Source organism: Vigna angularis, chromosome 7, assembly GCF_016808095.1.
Source record: "Vigna angularis cultivar LongXiaoDou No.4 chromosome 7, ASM1680809v1, whole genome shotgun sequence".
NCBI lineage: Eukaryota > Viridiplantae > Streptophyta > Magnoliopsida > Fabales > Fabaceae > Vigna > Vigna angularis.
The window spans coordinates 28,847,894-28,868,467 of NC_068976.1; the positions used below are offsets into that span (position 1 = coordinate 28,847,894).

At 33.9% G+C, this 20,574-nt stretch overlaps 1 protein-coding gene across 3 annotated transcripts; it reads left to right on the plus strand.

Moving 5' to 3' along the window:
- LOC108338059 (E3 ubiquitin-protein ligase listerin) lies at positions 1–19,368 on the plus strand. Of its 3 annotated transcripts, XM_017574727.2 has the most exons (16): positions 5–309; positions 380–500; positions 903–965; positions 2,408–2,485; positions 6,381–6,472; positions 6,972–7,074; positions 8,532–8,684; positions 9,035–9,684; positions 9,826–10,300; positions 11,311–11,840; positions 13,313–14,000; positions 14,642–15,323; positions 15,592–16,625; positions 16,753–17,208; positions 17,813–18,043; positions 18,487–19,368. In XM_017574727.2, the coding sequence occupies exons 1-16, from the start codon at positions 254–256 to the stop codon at positions 18,730–18,732; spliced, it is 5,658 nt and encodes a 1,885-aa protein (XP_017430216.1). In that variant the 5' UTR covers positions 5–253; the 3' UTR covers positions 18,733–19,368. The 3 variants fall into 3 exon arrangements, with proteins under 3 accessions (XP_052735864.1, XP_017430216.1, XP_052735863.1); XM_052879904.1 differs by lacking the exons at positions 17,813–18,043; positions 18,487–19,368 and having other exon boundaries at positions 1–309; positions 15,592–16,653; positions 16,753–17,186; XM_052879903.1 differs by lacking the exons at positions 5–309; positions 380–500; positions 903–965; positions 2,408–2,485; positions 6,381–6,472 and having other exon boundaries at positions 6,972–7,064.
- Positions 19,369–20,574: the final 1,206 nt, after the last annotated feature.

The following is a 20,574-nucleotide window of genomic DNA, read 5'->3' on the forward strand; positions in this document are numbered from 1 at the left end:
ATACGGTGCGACGTGATTGGTATAAATTAGCTGCAAATCGTAAACTCGCCTTCGACATTTCTCGCAATTCTCTCTGCGATTCTCACCAACATCGTCAAAGCACTAATATATAAATATTCAGTAGCTGAAGATTTCATTTGCCAAACGACGCACGGTGACTCTGTTATTACTGTATTTATTCGCTCTTCTTCGTTTCCCTAACTAGCACTTCCACAAAACAAGAGGAATTTGCTTACGCATTACAAAGAGAATAATGGGAAAGCAGAAAGGAGAAAACGCCAGAAGCAAGTCACGCCCTTCCAGTAGCAGGTTAGCGTCAATACCTAATTTGAAATTTCTACTTCGTCTTCCTCGTCTTATCGATTCTTCTTCCTCGCAGTCTCGCCGCCTCGCTCTTGCCTTCCGGCCCCGCCGCCGCTGCCGCCGTCGGATTCGGTGGTTTTGTCGGCAGCTCGCGCCTTGATCTTCCTTCTTCGTCCGAGGACTCCCTCCCCTTTGTCGTATGTGTTTCTAGTTTTATGCTATTTTTTACTTTTGAAGATGGTTGTTGTGAGAGAGAGTTCTATTTCCTGTTCAATTTTGTGTTATTTATGACTGTAGTTATAATCGAGTATTGATTAGGTCTGTTTTTGTGGTCATAATTAATATACTGGAATGGTACTGCTGCAGCGAGTTTCATGTTCTGGTTCAATAAATTGAGTTCATAATTAGAACGCATGTGCTACTGGGATGCACTAAGTTCGAACTTTTAATTTGCGGTGTCTTTCATTCTGTGTTTGTACGAGAGTTTTGTGCTGAGTTGGAATTGAGTTAAGAGAGCTGACTAGTCTGTTAGTGTTGCTTAGTTGACAAAATTTCAATCCTTGCCTTAATGCCAATATATTGATATTTTGGATATGCAGGATGTTGATAGTGAGCTTGCGGTTCACTTGAAGAGGCTAGGCAGGAAGGATCCCACCACTAAGGTAAATTTGGATTAACTTGTGAGCTAGTTTGGAGATATATCTGACATGCTCATCTGCAACTAGTTATAGTATTAATCCCAATGAGGTGTTCTTCCTAGATTCTAGGTTTAAAATTATCTTTTAGTGTCAATCAAATACCAATAAAACGAATGGAAGGCGATGAATCTCATACACACATCATACATGAAAAAGGACACTATACGTTAGAAAAATAATATGAGAAAAGGTACTTGTGAGGTCTATCTTCAGATTCATATATATGTAGAAAGAGAAAGAGATATGTGTATCTTGCAACGGAAGTACAAAGACAGAGAACAAAAAACAAAATAAAGTTCACATGTTCTAGATGACAAATAGATACCATGAAAGGCAACTTCTACAAAGTTGCTTAGGAGATAATATAAACTATTGTAACACTTCACCTGAAGCTGATACAAATAGTATGTACGAACTTAGGAACAAGGTCCGACCGAGGTCTTCTTTGGGTTTTTGTCAAAATATTTCAAGTTGATCATTGGAGCTAATAAACATAATACACATTTTCTTGAACAACAACTTTTCTTAATTAAAATTATGGTCAATTTCTATGTGTTTGATTCTCTCATGAAACATGGGGTTGGAAATTATGTGAAGAGCTATTTGGTTATCACAAGATTTCAGTTCTTGGAGAAATTGTTTTATCCACACCAGTTCACAAGTGAGTCACACTGTTGCCCTATATTCAACTTCAAAACTTGATTGGGAAATTACATTATATTTTTTGTTTTTCCAAGATATTAATACTCCTTCCAATGAAAACATAATATGCAGTAGTGGAACGGTTGTCTATAGAAGATTGTGTTTAGTCTGTACCACAATTCCCAAAGATTTGGTTATTTCTTTTATCTTCATTTACCATACTTTCTCTTAGAGCATTTTTGACGTATATAAGGATGTGAATGATAACATTGCAATGATCAATAAAAACAACTTGTCACACCAAGTGCATTTTTTTTCCAGATCTAGTAATAGTGAGATAAATAAGTTTTCTAACAAATGTTCTGTATCTCTTTGATTATGAGAAAGGTTCACTTTATTTTGTCATTAATTTTTGGTTTGAATCGATAGGAGTATCTACGAGAATAAAACCAATGATGCTTGTTTCTTTTTGCACATCTAAAGTATATTACCTTTGAGAAATTGCAATACCTTTCTTTAAGTAAGCCACTTCACTGTCTAGAAAGTATTTTAGACATCTAAAATCTTTGGTCTAAAAGTGATTGCATAAGTGCTTCTTTATTTGAGAGATTTTATTTCATGCTGCCTTATCATTTTCACTCGCATAAGCAAGCTTTGCTATTTATAAAATCTATTGCTTATGTGTTCGCTCAAGTGAGCACATGACATCACTTATAAGTGAGTTTGTGCTTAAGGCTTCTTATTTTCCATTTTCTTTTTCACAGCTTAAGGCATTGGCAGCTCTATCTATGCTGCTTCAAGAAAAGTCTGCAAAAGAAAGCATTCTAATAGTTCCGCAATGGGTATGTTGTCTTCATATTATATTACTTGTTTGTCTCTAAATTGTCTGGAGCAGTTCTTTTACCTTTTATACAAAGAATATATAGTTTGAATACTGAACTGATTGTTCTTTTGCATGGTGATTTTTCCCTTAAAGAATAAAAGGATTTTCTTTCCTCCAAATGGTCTAACTGTTTGGCATTTAATAATGTCAGATTTTTATCTCAACAAATCATGATTACCATTTATTGAAAACTGTTATGGAAGTGAAACTGAGAAAAGAGACAGGTATACCAACGGGATGGGAGTGATAAGATATGTTGTACATTTCTGTTTTTTCCCCTGAACATACTGGAGTTGGAGGGAATTGAAAGGTTTGGGATGGGACACTATATTTTACATTACACCTTAAGGTAGACTAATCAATCTGTTAGAATATTTATCCTATTTATCATGATTATATTGTGTCTAGGGTTACACTATTTATTATGATTATATTGTGTCTAGGGTTACGCTATTTATCATGATTATATTGTGTCTAGAGTTATCCTATTTATCATGACTATATTGTGTCTAGGTTACCCTATTTATCATGATTATATTGTGTTTAAGGTTACCCTAATTATCATGTATTCTTGTATCAATTTATTTTTATAAATAGAAGATTATGAGAGGGATCAATTAAGCCTTCAAAAATGATTTCTTTTCAATCTCAAGTCAATCAAAGTCCCTTATTTTTTTAAAAAATTTAGGTAGACTGAGTTAGACATTGTTTGTATGGTCTTTCATTTTATGGCCTGTTATCTGGATTCCTTTGTGGGATGACATAATAACAACATTGGAGAAGCAAGGCAGCTGCAGCCAAGACAGCCTAGTTCTCCCAATTAGAGTTTTATTTTGTTTCTTTATAGGTTGGATTTCATTCAGTAGAATCCTTAATTGATTTAAGTCCTATGATTTTGGATCTCTTTCCATTTTCCATCTCTAGTCAAGACTAGAGATCTTATCCCTTGTTATCTCTTTCTTTTGTTATCCTGTGAGTATGCAGTGATGGGCATCAATTATTCTCTCAGTTTGGTTAGCCTTAGAAAGTGCCCATATACTTCTCCTGATTCACTATAAGATCGATCCTTCCACATCCTAGGCCCTATGTTAAAGTCCATCACCCATTATTGAACAGAATTAATACAAACAAAACAAATTGAGAGGTTACCTGAATAAAATGATGCCATAGTGTTCTGTGGAAAGCGAATTCTTCATTAAGCTATTTAGATTTAAACCCTTTTTAATCGTTGTCTCTGTTTTTCTTGGCCTTATTCTATCTCTAATGGTTAAATTAGTCTTTGTTTGATCTACTTTTCAACATATGATCAAGCAACAACATTTTGCTTCTTGCTTTTCTAAGAGATAACATTTTCTCCGAACAACACGCAATATCCTGTATCCATAGGAGAACCAACCGAAACGTCACAATAGCCAATAATTTGGGTATTCCATCTTCATAAAGTAGTGATACCAAGTTGAGAAAGATACATAGGAATATTAGAATGAATTTGAGAGAGTGCATTCCTCTCTCTTAGGATTTCATATTTATAATAACTTGGAATATATATTATAAGTTACAATGTATGAGAGTGAAAAAAAGAGAATTCGAAAAGATACATCTAGGAACTAGGTCTAGCACAAAGCACATAGCACCTTACAAGAAGTCCTATTGAAGACCATCTGATCTAACATGGAAAAAAAATGAAAAGTACAATACAAGGAATAGCTAACACTCAATTCTTAGGCTAGGTACATACACCAAAAAAGCAGCTTTATGAAAGCTGTAGAATAAAGTAATAATCACAATTTTAACACTCTCAAACTACAACATATAAATTGTTTGCACCAAACATGGAACAACATTTTGGCAAAATGACTATCAATTTCTATATATTTACTTCTGTCATTAAATATTGGATTGGAAATAATATGAAGGGTTGCCAGATGATCATAGTACCACTTGATCTGCTCAACTTCACAAAAATTTCAACTCTTGAAGGCTGCTTAATGCACTCAAGTTTGGCCAAAGCCATACAAGTACTATCCTAAATCAAAGGGACAAATGATCCGAAGTCGGTAAAAGATAAAGAAAAAGGTGAAACACTTTAGATTTAAGAAGGACAACACTTTTTCTAGAAAAATTGTCATATGACTAGTAAGATTGAAACTTCTATTCAACCATGTTCTTGGTGGCACATATAAATGAGCATCACCCTTGTCATCGAATGACTTAACATAGTATATGGCATTCTTGAATGCAATAGTATTTAATGTTTTACCATCCCCCAACCGCTCCAAAATGGAGACAATGTGCAAACTTGGCTTTGCTACATTATGCTCACACGATTTGCTATCACCATCACTATTAACTTTGCATTGGATCAAACAAATTCTTTCCCTATTATTGAAGATCTTATACCAACTAGAGATATGACCAAATTATAGTATATAAGTGGGTGCAAAATCATCTTATAAACTGATTTTGTAAGGTTGAGTTAGACTTGAAGTTCACTTTCTAAGATGATATCAAAGCTAAACCTGGTGAGGTCTGTTGGACCTATCATGAAATTAAACTTTAAGTCTAATTCAAAATCACAAAATCGGTTTGTAAGGTGAAGTTTATATCCCAGTGTTGGACTTTGACTTTCACTTGGATCTAACAATCACTTATTTGGTTCTTTCGAGGAGAGATTCCAAAGAGATTTGATTCCAAAGAATCATAAGCACACCCATATAAGATACCATGACACTACTTTCAACTCAAAATTTTAAGTCCATAGGTTCTTTCTCTTTGTATGTTGCTCATCTTATTTCTACCTAATGTCGAACCCTCGCCCTCGAGTGCTACCTTTACATATTGGCACCTCTAGTTGAAGCACCTTATTTTTATCTTAACTAAGTACCTAAGTGGTGACTCCTATTTGTATGTGCTATCTTTTACCACAACAGGGTCATAGTTGTTTGAAATCCTTGCCAAGAAAACTTATGGTACAAGGAATTCACAAACTTAGGAATCATCATCCATTCTATCATTTTGATCCGAGTTGGTCACTAACACAAAATAATGACTCTAATACCATCTTATAGAAGTGTACTTAAGCCTAACTCAACCTAAAAAAATGGCTTGTAAGGTGGGGTTTACATTCAATTATAGATTAGAATTTGATCATATCTTTTGGATGATGTTAGACAACAAAATAATAATCACAATTACAATTTCTCCTTTATTGTTAAATAATAATCACAATTACATTTTCTCCTTTACAATTAAATCCAAAGGTTTATACATTTGAAGACTAAAAACCTTTTATATGTTTGTCCCTAAAAACGTTCATCATTCTCTTTTCCCATTGATTCAAAGCTTGAATAATTGCAAGGCTAACTTTTCTTTAAATTGAGTGAATTTGGGTAGGTAGAGATGTGAAAGTAAACAGGGTTAGTGGGGCTTACAAAAGTCTTGAGTGTGTGAGAGTTGGGGAGATTTTTTCAAATGTTCATGCTATTGCTCAATAGGATTTTGCTGGCCTCTCTTCAATAACGTAAGGCTCCTTTTAAGTTTATTTGGACGATGGACATAATTAATCGCAAAGTTCATAGGCCATGCAGCTCTATGTAGACATGATTTGACAGACTAACAATAACCACTGTACTTTGACATGTGAAAAAAAAAAACAGACCTCCAATTTTAATATCTAGAAATGGATGGGACTTGGAACATTGAATTGGATGTCAGACTTCCATTTGTTTTGTTTGATCATGCATCTTTCTTCTCTGGTGGATATTGGCTCCTTCTATAAATTTTTAAATCCACTAGTGTCAATCTCCAAATATACTTATTTAGTGTATTTGACTATTTAAATTGTTCTTATGTAGGCATTTGAGTATAAAAGGCTTTTGCTGGACTACAATAGGGAGGTTCGGCGGGCCACTCATGATACCATGACCGCTCTTGTTACTTCTGTTGGGTAAGAACTTTTCTGACGGACATTTATATGATGTTCTTTTTGCTTTTTCTCAAATGTACAATTTAATATATGAAAATGGAAATTTGAATGTGTTGCTTCATTTTCTGCAAACTTATATGGATACTTGTCTGACAATAGCACATAAGACCTTAAATGCTTTGGGATATTGACATACTGTTTTCTATTACAGCATGTTTACGGTCCATACTAGTTATAATTATTCCATTTCAATTATCTGATTGGTTATATCTTCTATGTTACTTGCAACAATAGTTTATGGGGAAACCAAACATCTTGACAATGGCCTCAACATTTAACTCTACCTGTCTGCTGCAAACTGCATTTCTACTAGTTTTCTAAAATTCACATTTTTTTAGTGGAGATTGAATATTAGCTATGTACTTGTGTAATTGATCCAAACTTTGATGATTCTCTGTTGAGAACTTATTTAATGCAGTACAAGATTTATAGTTGATTTCCTTTCTCACATCCTTCTCAGGAGAGATTTAGCTCTGCATTTGAAGACTTTGATGGGACCATGGTGGTTTGCTCAATTTGATCCAGTTTCTGAAGTTTCTCAGGCAGCAAAAAGGTCTTTCCAGGTTTGCTATATTTGTTATCGCAACTTACAGTTGTGTTCTAAATTATTTCTTTCATGATGATGAACAAAGTCATCTTAAAGTATAGTAAACTTGTTTATAATTTGATGCTCCATACATCTATATGTTTTCAACCTGCCAGGAACACAAATGATCAGTTCTGGAAGCTTACTGTAATATTATGCATAGGAAGTACATGTCTTGCCGTTGTTTCTTATCTACAAGTATCCACTTTAATTTGTAATAATTTTTTTATGGAATGGAAGAGAGGTTTATAAAGGAAAATGTTTATCTGGAATTTGTATTTTAGTATTATAAAGAGTTGGTTCATTGAAAATTTTCAAGATACTTGGTAAGTTCATAGACACAGTTCTTCAAATATTTTAGTGGTGTGGCAAGACCAAGATGCAATTATTAGTTTTATAGCATATCTTAGAGGTCCCGGTGGTTTCTTTGTTCTTTTGAAAATCTTTCTTGTAAGCTGGGAGTAGGTTAAAATATTCTGGCAAAAGTTTTTTAGATAGTAGTTCCATATCCTTTCCTGTATAGATGTATCCTCTTTTAATGCATAAGAAGTATATAGTTGCTGTTGTCCTGGGTGTGGGAGGGAGTGTTGAAACCCCCCCTAATTGTAGTCACCCTTAGTCTGCCATAGTGGCAACTTCTTTGGTTAAAACAGTTCCTTTGGGGACTGCTTTACTTGCATCTTCAGAGGTAGTGGGTTTCTCCTACATCATCTAAATTTCTTACAAGTTTGTTTTGTGGGGTTGAGAGATAATCCTAAATTCTAAGAAATCCTAGTTGGGCTGGGTATAACTAGACTTATGCTATATGTGATTTGGTAGGAATCCTTCAAACCTAATCCACAATCAAGCCTGGCTTCAATTGGTATCTTTAGCTATTGTATCAGTTTGTAATGTCAGGATAAGGATGATCCACCTGATAATTTCTTTTCACGCTAAAAAAATGATGGGAAGTTTTTCTAAGTTACTTTGAATGAAATGTTCAATGTAATTTGTGTAGAATTGATTATCATGGGAAATATTTCTTAAAGTCTTGAGCATATATTTTTCTTATGCATACCCTTAAGTTCAAGTCATGCTTGCATGTTCCATGCTGAAATAGATGGCCCAACTTTGTTTAAAATCTTTTTAGAAAGTGATACAATGAGAATTTACGTGAAAGGAACATGAAGGGCGTTGATATGCTTAAACTGAAAACTGAAATATGTAAGCCTTTGTTTTGAAGTATCTTTAAACTGTACATGGATGTCAGAATGCATTCCGTTTTAATTGCAGGTTTGTTGTCTTTAGTATGTTCAATTCAGTAACTTGTAATTTGTAGGGTTTTTGGTCTAACTAGGTATATTCTGCACAGCAGATTTTAAACTTGTACTTTACAACCTTATTACCAAATTTGTGCTGTGTTATTTGTTTTAATCCTTTGTTGGATTGTGACAGGCAGCCTTTCCAGCACAGGAAAAGAGACTTGATGCTTTGATTTTATGCACAACACAAATATTTATGTATTTAGAAGAAAACCTAAAGCTCACACCGCAAAATTTATCTGATAAAGCTGTAGCTACAGATGAGTTAGATGAGATATATCAGCAGGTATATCGTGAGAATCACTTTAACACACTTAGAAATCAAGTCTTTGATTTATTGATTTGCATTGGATCTCCTTTTTAGTGGATTAAGAAAGATATTCTCTACAGTAAAATTTATTGGGTCGATACCTTCTTTTGGTATCACAAACACAACAGACATTTTTTAGTTATTATATGATGTAAGGATTTTAAAATTATGGTATGCTTATTGCATCATGGAAGCTTTTTTTACAAACTGATTATAGGAAGACATCTATTTTTAATTTAGTCATTTAATCTTTTGCTCAAAGGTGTCAACCTATCTTAGTGGCATACTTTTTTTACTTAAAGTCTAATATTCGTTTGATCTTACAGGTGATATCATCAACGTTGTTAGCATTGGCCACTCTTCTTGATGTTTTAATTTGCTTACAACAAGGACCTGGTTTTGAGAACGTAACTACTGAACCTAAACATGCTTCTAAGGCTAGGGTGGCTGCTGTTTCTTTTACTGAGAAGCTGTTCAAAGATCATAAATACTTTCATGACTTTTTGAGGTCACAAAGGCCTAGCATTCGATCAGCTACTTATAGTGTATTGAAGAGCTTAATAAAAAATATGCCACAGGCTATTAATGATGGAAATTTAAAAACTGTTGCTGGTGCAATTCTTGGTGCTTTCAATGAGAAGGATCCAACTTGTCATCCCTCAATGTGGGATGTAATATTACTTTTCTCTAGAAAATTCCCGGATGGTTGGTCTTCCTTAAACATTCAAAAAAGCATACTAAATCCATTTTGGAATTTTCTTAGGAATGGTTGTTTTGGTTCCCAGAAGGTTTCATATCCAGCTTTGGTTTTATTTTTAGACAATGTTCCACCTACATCTGTCAGAGGGGATAAGTTTTTTCTTGAATTTTTCAAGAACTTGTGGGCTGGAAGGAGAGTTTCTCTATCTACAGATAGACTGGCATTTTTCCAGGCACTGCAAGAATGTTTCCTTTGGTCTTTGAAAAATGCTTCAAGGTGCAAAACTTTTTCCTTTTAATTCTTTGGCTGCATTTTGCGGATCTATTTACAACATGTCAATATGCCCCTCACCCACCAAAGAAAATATTTAGCTTTCCTTGTCCCTTTTTATTATAACCTGTCTTCTGCTTGTATTAGATATAATGATGGAGAAGAGTCAATCTGTCATTTCCGAGTCACTCTTGTTGATCATGTCCTTGTAAAGCTTTTTTGGAAGGATTTCCTTACAGCTGGAACCTCGAGAGCCGATGACATAATCAACGCAGGAAAAGCAACATTTTCATCGGAGGAAAATGTTTCTGAAAACGAGAAAGTGGATATGCTGAGTATGAAGTATCCTATGCCCTATTTGCAAGAGTTGGGGAACTGCTTTATTGAAATCCTTTTAGGCATTTATATATTGGATATCAATGTTCTATCTGTTTTTATTGAGGAACTTCAGGTTAATTGCATGGGTGCTCTTGAGCAAGCAGTTAATGTGGACATTGTTGAACGAATCATTTTGTTCATGTTTTTGCTGGAAAAACATGCTGTGCTGAAAGGTGCAATTTGGCCATTGGCCTATATTGTGGGACCAATGTTGGCGAAGTCTTTCTCACTCATTAAATCTTCAGTAAGTTGATATTTCTACAAACTTCTGACTCTGTAATCTATCTTATTCTTGTTTTGTAATTTTAATGATCGGTTGGATAATGAGAAATTGGTATTGACATATCACATATATGTAATGTGGAGTATATACAACATTTTCATCTTAATCAGAATGGAGTTCCTGTTAGTACTTGCTCACCTTGTAATATTTTTCTGGCTTAATCATTTATATTTTTATCTATGCTTAGAATCAGACTCTTTTATTAAACAAATCTGGGTTTGATGGGCTCTATTGTTGCTCTGAAGATTATTTTTAGGTCTTTTAAACAGTAATTGTTTAAATCTAGAGACAAGTGGTATAGTATACAAAGGAGATATTTTTGGGGGCTTTTCAACAAGAGAATAGTTAAGAAACACGTAAAATATAAATAAGTTGTTAGATTTATGCTTCATATAATATATTACATATCTTATTGTAAGTGTAAAAGTTGTTTGACAGCCCCTATTCTAATTGTTACTTACATCAGTTATTACACTAGTGTAACTTACATCAACTATTACACCAATGAATGTGATCTTAATCAATCTAACTGGTGAGTTATAATTTTATATTACATTGATGGTGTTTGTCAAATTTTATGAAAAACAAACAAACAATACGACCTTAATAAAATTCTTCATATTTTAATATATTTTGAAAAGTTCATATTATGTTGATTACATGAAAGGTATCAAATATAAAATATTGCAGATATGATCTACATGAAAGGAACTTCCAGTCCAGGTGGGTTTTTGATAATAAATTGTATTACTAGTTATTGAATGATGTAATAGTTGGTGTAAGTTACACTAGCAACTTATGGGAATCAGTTATGATGCCACTGTTGTTAGCTTAGCCTGTTTAGAAATAGGCTTGAAAGTTGCATAGGGTTACAATAATGTTAAATTTAATAAGCATCAAATGATTACTTTAGATGTGAATGATATTTTCTACCATGTTTTTCCAGACTCACCCTGTTTTTTAAATATCAGGATTCACCAGATACTGTGAGACTTCTGACAGTTGCTATTTCAGTATTTGGACCACAAATGATTGTCCAAGAAGTTTTTATTAAAAACAAAGGGCATTACTCTAGTCAGGTTTCGTGTAATGGGGATAAATTAGGGGAAGCTGAAGACTTTATGCAAATATTCAAGAATATATTTGTTCCTTGGTGCCTGCAATCAAATAGTTGCTCAACCAGTGCTCTGCTAGATTTGTTGTTGGCACTGCTGGATGATGAGTATTTCTCAGAACAATGGTCCTTCATCGTCAACTATGTGATTGGCCAAAGTTATTCTGAGTTTGAATCAAGGTTATTAGATGCTGACCATGCGGCAATATTGGCTATGCTCCTAGAAAAAGCAAGGGATGGGAGAATGAAGAGGAAAGTGGAAGATGATTCCAGTCATAGTCCAGGCAGCAATGCCAAAGATTGGCATCATCAATATCTCGAATCATCTGCTATTGCTATTTCTCAATCCCTGCCGCCCTTCAGCACTTCTCATGTGCAGTTTATATGGTATGTTAATTCAACATTTCAGCGGCAAGATGAAGTAATAGCACACATTATTTATTTATTCACCTGTCAAGAACTATACATGTCAATAATATAATTGCTATAGTCTTCTCTTTTCTTTTTTTATTTTAAATCCAAAGTTTAGTTATCTTCCTCTATTTTGGTCTTGATCCCATTTCTTGCATTAAACAGATTAGTAATTTTCAAAATTGGATATATCAAGCAAAAATGGAAATAGGGTAAATTAATTATAGAAATGTATATTTACTGAATTTATTGTGTGTCTAATGCAGATCACACACAGTATGTATTTATACTAATTTTCTGAATCAATTATAATAAATATCAACCTAATAATTAGGAATCAATCATCCTAATTTTCTAGAATATGTAACTGTTAATTTCTTACAAATCTGTAACAGCGGATTACATTCTAACATTAATCAATGGATCCATAAATTACGTTAGAATTTTTAAATAAGTCCTTGTACTCTAAAAGATAATGTTTAGGTTTCTGGGCTAGGTTTCTGTTGATGTTGGAAAGGATACTCTTGACCCCTTTTCAGATGTAGAGACCTGTTTGAAAATTTCCGAACAGTTTTGGACCTACTGAATATTAAACTAGAAATTTGATCTTTGAACTATTTGGGAATTTTCAAGAGCATCCTTGTACTTTAACAAGGATCGAGATTATTTTGTCTAACTTTGACGAAATCCCATCTCAGGCATCCAATTAAAAATAATTTATAAGTCCAAGAACCCTATTTAAAATTCTCTTATAGTTTGGAAACTAACATTCATTTTAGCAAGGAGGGGGTGGGGGGTAGTAATGGGTGTGAAATGGAATGCATCAATTGGTGACAAGTGGTTCTAATTGTTTTGATTGTGTCAATGCATGCATGCCATGAATATGTTTGTACATAATTTTGTCTCATAACAGAATTGAATGGACTGAGTCTGATGCTTCATTGTCTCTTGTTAAAAAGGATTTTTGTGGTGGTTAGGTTTTGATGACAGCCTATCTTTTCCAATCTGACAAATGCTAATGCAGAGAGTCCACTTTAAACATCATCATGTCTATGAACATGCAACTAATTATGCAAGATATTGGAAAGTGGATAGTTTCTGTAGTTTATGATGTTTGAAAGTTGACATGGATAATATGCATCTGAAGCCATCAAGGCTTATGGGGAAAAAAAGGCATGTGTAGCTGGTATAATAGACTGATATACAATGTTGAATAGATATAAATATTTTGAACCTGTTCCACAGAAATAAAGGATAGACTTGATTAATTTTTGTTTGGAGGTTCTTTTTGTAATTTGTTATATGGGTTTGGTTTGCCCCCTCCCCCACATACATTTTTTGTTTTTGTTTTCTTTTGATAAATTTATTGATGTGAAGGCATCATGCCTAGCATGAATTTATAAAAAGTTGCTTAAACTTCACTCTGATCTTATGTTCTTTACCTGCAGCTCTCTTCTCGGTGGTTTAACAGAAGAAAAATCTTCTTTTTTGTCAAGAAATGCTTTGATTCTCATTTATGAAGAGATTTTCAGGAAGTTACTATGTTTTCTCCAGGCTTCACCTTTCTTTTGGGTACAGAATGCAGCTTCTGTTTTAATCAATGATGAAAAAATCCCTGTAGAATTTGATAGTTCTCTCAACATTGTTGAGATAGCTCAATTTTCTCTTGAGATACTTGATGGTAGTTTCTATAGCCTGAAGACTCTTGATGGGGAAAGTGGACTTGTATCTGGAATTTTATCTGCAATTTTTGTCATTGAATGGGAGTGTAATTTAAGCAAAGCACTAGGTTATTCACTTGATGACAATTCAATGATACAAATCAAGCCCAGGATAACATTTGGTGAATTAGTGTGTGCTTTCCATAACAATATAAATGTTCAATTTTTGAAAAGCCTTTGCTCAGATAGCCGCAAGAGATTGTCAAATATCTTAGTTCAGTCAACAAGGTTAGCGCTATTTGCCGAAGACAGACTTATTAATGATGAAATTGTATCGTTATGCTGTACATGGGTTCTTGAAGTTCTTGAACATGTCTGTGTGGATGAAAATGAAGAACAAAGTCTGCTACAATATCTACTGAGTAAGGATGAAATGTGGCCTGCGTTTGTTACTCCAAATTTTAGCTTGACAAAGGTATTGACATGTTTATGTGTTCATCTTTCATTTTTGAAATGTACTATTGCTTACTAAGTAAAATGGAATCATTCATGTTATTTATTTTGACATACATACTGGAAACAAATTTCTTGTAAAACTACATCGATGTGAATATAGGGTGTTTCAATATATTTCTTCAAAAACACTTCTAGAAGTGGAAAATAAGAAGGAACATGAAATAAGTTTCTCTACTACGAGCTAAAATTAGCTCATGCATAAACTAAAAGTCATGTTTTAGAAAAGCTAATATGGGGGAGTTTCTCCAAATTAATTTATGCATACGTTAATTTTAGTTTATGGAGAAAACTCTTTCCATTTTTTTTTATATTTCTTCTAGTAGTTCTTATAGAGAAATTTATTCATACGTATCCTTAGCTCATTGAGCTATTGTTGGCTTCACCAAATAATAGCTAATAAGACTCCTTTGGAGTTTATTGACTCAGTATGTAGTTAGTATTTCTGCTATTTTATTTTTGTGAATGCTCAGAACAAATTTTAGTGCCTTCAGACAGTGGTTTATGATAAAGCTAGTTATGGCTTCTAGGAAATAAAACATTCTGCATAATATATAGAGAAAATTATGTGCTACTTTAACCACTAATTTATACTGAATGCAGGCTTCTGGAGACAAGAAGTTTGTTGCTTTAATTGACAAGTTAATATCAAAAATAGGGATTGATAGAGTTATTTCTGGGTGTGGTGTTCTTAATCCATCTTTGCTTGGAAAAGGTCAAGAGCTTGCATCTTCTGCATGGTTAGGTGCTGAAATCCTGTGCACGTGGAGATGGCCTGGAAGCTGTGCTATGTCTTCTTTCTTACCTTCATTCTGTGCTTATGCCAAGGGCAATAATTATGTCCAGGAAGGCCTGTTAGATGAAACGTTGAGAATTTTGCTTGATGGTTCCCTTGTTTATGGAGGCACTGGCACAAAGAGTTCCGTTAGTATGTGGCCAGTTCCAGCTGATGAAATGGAAGGTGTTGAAGAACCATTCTTAAGAGCACTTATTTCGTTTCTCTCTGCTTTATTCAAAGAGAAAATATGGGGCCCAGCAAAGGCATCCAGTCTGATAGAACTTTTTGTGAATAAACTCTTTATTGGGGAAGCAGTTAATACTAATTGTCTTAAGATTCTACCTTTGCTTATAAATATACTTCTAGAACCATTTTATGGGTATGAGGAACCTGGTACTGGTGTCCATCATTGTTCTTTAGAAGAAAGATTCGTGCAAAATACTATGATAGACTGGCTGGAGAGGGCACTAAGTCTTCCACCTTTGGTCACATGGAAGACAGGAGAAGGTAAACTTCCCTTTCTCAGATAAAAACACTGATAATTCACCAGTTTGTTCTGAAAATGCATTTTTATCAGTATGGATAGAGATTCCATTAAAATTATGTATTTTTTGTGTACTTTAAGATGATTGTGTATATGGGTGTGTGCTTTTTTTTTTTATAGTGCTAATTGTTCACTTTGTTCAAATGAAACTGTTACCATGAAAAATTTCTATCCAAAAAATCTCGCGATGAATAATGTTGGTATTAATGAAATTGCTCGTTATTCTTGTAGACATGGAAGATTGGCTTCAGTTGGTTATTGCCTGTTATCCCTTCATCTCAGTGTCTGGTCCACAAGCATTGAAGTCAGCGAGAAGTATCAGCTCTGATGAGAGGAAGCTTCTCTGTAAATTATTCCAGAAGCAAAGACATGTTGCTGGTGGATCAGCTATATTTAATCAGCTTACAGTGGTGCAGATGCTTCTATCAAAACTTATGATTGTTTCTGTAGGATATTGCTGGAATGAATTCTGTAAAGAAGATTGGGACTTTTTATTGTCTAACCTAAGGTGTTGGATTCAATCAGCAGTTGTCATGATGGAGGATATAACTGAAAATATAAATGGTGTTGTTGATAGCTCAGCTGATAATTTAAATCTGATGAGTCAGAAAATTGAGCAAATTATTTTAATTTCAGATCCTTTTCCAATAAAGATTTGTGAAAATGCCCTTTTCTCTTTTTTGCTTCTCCTTAAGCATTGTAAACTTCAACAAGATGAAGAGAGAGATAATCTACGTACATTTAAATCAGAAAATTTGGATTCTGTTAAAGATCGAATTCTAGAGGGTGTCCTCCGCCTACTATTTTGTACTGGAATTTCTGAGGCTATTGCATCTGCTTGCTGTAAAGAAGCTGCCTTAGTTGTTGCATCATCACGGGTTGAATATACACACTTCTGGAATTTGGTATCTTTTGGGGTTGTTAATTCCTCTTCACAATGTAGAGATAAAGCAGTGAAGTCAGTTGAATTTTGGGGACTAAGGAAAGGGTCTATTAGCTCTTTGTATGCTTTACTTTTTACTTCCAAGCCAATTCCTCCATTGCAGTTTGCTGCATATTTTGTTCTTTCAAATGAGCCTGTTTTAAGCATTGCCATCCTTGAAGATAATGCTTGCAACTCAAACGTATATGCTGCTACTGACGTTGATGTCAGGGGGCATGACATGTCAATAGAAGAAAAGGTCCATCTGAAAAAGGAAATATCTGTCATGGTAGAAAGGGCACCTTTTGAGGTTCTTGGAACGGAGTCTCTTTCACATCAACGCGTAAGAATGCTTTATATTATATGGGAATGTAATTGAACTATGCTTCATAAACATTTTCTAATGTTTATTTACTCATTTACTTTACCGTTTCATTGATGGTACTAATGATCTACAAAATACATTGCAGGTAAATCTCTTCCTTGCTTGGTCTTTGTTGTTATCACATCTACAGTCATTATCTTCCTCGTCTCAAAGGGAGAGACTGATCCAGTACATACAAGACTCTGCTACTCCAGTTGTTTTGGATTGCCTTTTTCAGCATATTCCTGTAGAGACTTTCACAGTTCAGAGTCTAAAGAAGAAAGATGCAGAGCTCTCTGGTGGTTTGTCGGAAGCTGCAAGTGCTGCAACCCGTGCCACCACAACTGGTTCACTCTTGTTTGCTGTGGAATCTCTTTGGCCTGTTGAATCGGAGAAAATTTCATCACTTGCTGGTGCAATATATGGTTTAATGCTCCAGGTTCTTCCAGCTTATGTACGTGGCTGGTTTAGTGATTTACGTGACCGTAACACTTCAGCTGTCATTGAATCCTTTACAAGGACTTGCTGCAGCCCTCCTCTCATTGCAAATGAATTGTCTCAGGTATGATGTAATTTCTTGTCCATGTAAGTAGTTTGCCGTTTGATAAATATTTTCGTGAAATAGCAGAATCTGTTATCCTAGAGTGTGGACATTTTAAGGTCAAGTTGCATGATCGTATCATATTTGTTGAATAGCACAAACTAATTAAACATTTTGCGTGATAATCACATTACTCTTTCCGAACAAAGTTATATTAATAGATACACTAATATGTATGCTTGTTCTAAACTTTTAACCTTGATTGTAAGTACTATTACAAATCTGATGATTCAAGGGTGGCATTAACAAGGATTCTACTAGAGGTTAACTGGGGGAAGGTTTAGAGCATAAATTTCAGCTGTCAATGAGATTTTGTGCTGTAACTGTTGCTTAGAATCCATAGGTCATAGTTACAGAGGATCTATTTTGGTGTGGATCAAATCTCAATGTTCTAAAGTTCTAAACACTTGTTTATGCCACAACCCAGCGTCATTGTTTGGTCCTTGTAGCCAGCCCACCTAGTGGAAAGAGGCTTTGTTTGTTCTTTATTATTGTAACATGCACTAGTTTATATAGGTATAAGCTTAGTTCTATTATATATGCTCACTTATAATCTTCAATGCAGATTAAGAAAGCCGACTTTCGTGATGAGAATTTCTCAGTAAGTGTAAGCAAATCAGCAAATGAGATTGTTGCTACTTACACAAAGGATGAAACGGGAATGGATCTAGTCATTCGTCTCCCTGCATCTTATCCACTAAGGCCAGTAGATGTTGATTGTACAAGGAGCCTTGGAATTGCTGAGACCAAGCAAAGGAAATGGTTGATGTCAATGATGCTATTTGTTCGTAATCAGGTATTTTGTAGTGGGCTTCTGCTGCCCACTTTTGCAAGTTGCTCAGAATTAATCGTGTAGAGTCAAAACTCGTATAACTTACTCTTTTTTGTTTGCCTTGCATGATTAGTTGAAATATAGTTTATTGAGAATTCTTTCCTGTGATCGATTACTTTTTAGTTTATACCAGTCTTGCTGAATAGTATAAACCTTTATGAAATTCAGTGGACAATGGATTAACGTGATAATTAATGATTATCAGAGCAGGTTTGCGCTGAAGTTACTCTTTGTTTGCATTGCATGATTAGTTCAAATATAACAGTTTGCTGAAGTTATTTCCTGTGATTGATTACTTTTTAGTTTTACCAGTGTGAAATTAAGTGCACAATGGATTAATTTGAGAATTAATGATTATCAGAGCAGGTTTGCGTTGAAACTAACTATTATTTCTTCTGGTCCTGCAGAATGGGGCTTTAGCAGAAGCTATAGGAATTTGGAAGCGCAATTTCGATAAAGAATTTGAAGGTGTTGAGGAGTGCCCGATCTGTTACAGTGTAATTCACACCGCAGACCACAGTCTTCCTCGTCTTGGTTGCAAGACATGCAAACACAAATTTCATTCTGCTTGTCTTTGTAAATGGTTTTCTACTTCTCACAAATCATCATGCCCACTGTGTCAATCTCCGTTCTATGGTTTACACCTTGAGTAATGAATTCAATTTTACCAATTTTTCTGGCTGGTGATTTCTTGCACTGAAAGTAGTGGATGAGGAGAATGTCTCGACATATGAGAATCAACAGTAATTTCAAGCATTGAGAATCAATGCTCTGATTGAGGCAGGGACAACTTACAAACTACAACAGGTTACCGAAGCAAAAGTGATTTACAGATTCTTTTCTCCACTAAGCTTCTTTTTAGTCACAGCGTTCAACTCGAAATTAATGAGGAAGTTGAACAGTGGTTTTTGCGGCAACAGCATGGGTGTATCATATTTTCCATTAGGAGAGGTGAATCAGATTCCTTTTTCTTTTGTCATATTTATCCTCTCATTGAATTTTGCTTCCCATGGTTGTAATAATTATTGCTTCGCATTGTTTTTGTTGTTTAGAGGAGGTTAGTTCTGATCAAACAGGTAGTCTGAATCAGAATGGCTTGTACATTTTAGATTATTTGATTGTCATGGAATCACTCATAAAGTAAAGGATCAATATTTGGGAATGAGTGATTCTTGATCAATTTAATTGTTATTAGAATTTAATTTTATAATATCAACTTACAGTGAGAGGGTTGCATTTATGTACACTGTAAATTTTGATCATATATGGTATGAATATATTATTTTAAACTTTGAATGTATTTTTTATTAATTTTTAATTTAAATTATTTAAAATGAATGATACATATTTGAAATTAAGTAAATGAATAAATAAAGGCTTAAATGCTTACATCGTTTTCATAAGAGGTGAATCTTTGTTTAATACTTGGTTTTAAAAATGAAGACATTGGGTCTCTATGTTATGAAAAATATATGAATAAGGTCTACAAAGAAAGAACAAGTTCAACAAATTATCAAAGAAAAAACTGAACAAAAGAGAGAAAAAACTGGACAGTAGAAGAGAAAAGAGAAAAAGTATGATCACATTAACATGGATTTAACGTCGTTACTGTCAACTTAGCGGACATAACCTTATTCATACACTTTTCATAACATAAGGATCCAATGTCTTCATTTTTAAAACTGGGTACTAAAAAGAAATTCACCATTTAAGCCATAAATAAACAAAAAATGTAATTGACTATTTTGTTATTGTGTTAAATAAAGTTAATTAGTAAATATAACAAATTCCATGATTTTTTATGGTTAGAAATATAAAACTGAATTAAAAATAAAAGTAAAAATCATAATTCATTGATGAAAAACATTTATTTATAATAGTATTTTGCGAGTACTTCATCGTGCATAATATTTGTTGAACAAAATTATTGTTAATTAAACAAATCAAAGAAGTTGATTATTTAATCAAGAAATAATTTAGAAAATAAAACAATTGTTTCTTAAGTGTAAAGTGAGTTAAAATGACATTTGTTTCAAATGAAAAGGAGAGTAACTATAAATTTTATCTTATTCTCAAAAACGATTTGGCTAACTGTGTTCCGAAATTGGCATACTATGTTAAATGATGTTATATGTTAATTAATTGCACGGTTTTATACTTTGTATATTGTCCTCGTTGAACCCATTTCCAATTATGAAACCCTATCATAGACCTCAATTTACTACATAGTTTTCCTATAAATAGTTTCTTTTATTTTACATTTTTGTTAAGACTTGTAATATGTTTTGGCTTTGGAATTAAATAAACCTCGTCTAAGAATGTATCAAATCAAACTAGGTTTAATTATGTCAACGGCATGGGTCAGCATTTTTAGTTAACTTCTACAAGGCAATACGCCAAAATTACCTTCTATAGTTGGTGATTATTTAATCAATACTAAAATTATGGTAACAATGCATATACAATCGACACTTGTTCAAATCATATATCAATCA

What these genes read in the sequence shown, in the direction of transcription:
- LOC108338059 (XM_017574727.2), top strand. Translation starts at nt 254, where the DNA reads ATGGGAAAGCAGAAAGGAGAAAACGCCAGAAGCAAGTCACGCCCTTCC. An exon ending in TCTTTGAAAAATGCTTCAAG is followed by an intron (nt 9,685 to 9,825) that starts GTGCAAAACTTT and finishes TGCTTGTATTAG; the next exon opens with ATATAATGATGGAGAAGAGT. An exon ending in AGTCTCTTTCACATCAACGC is followed by an intron (nt 16,626 to 16,752) that starts GTAAGAATGCTT and finishes AATACATTGCAG; the next exon opens with GTAAATCTCTTCCTTGCTTG.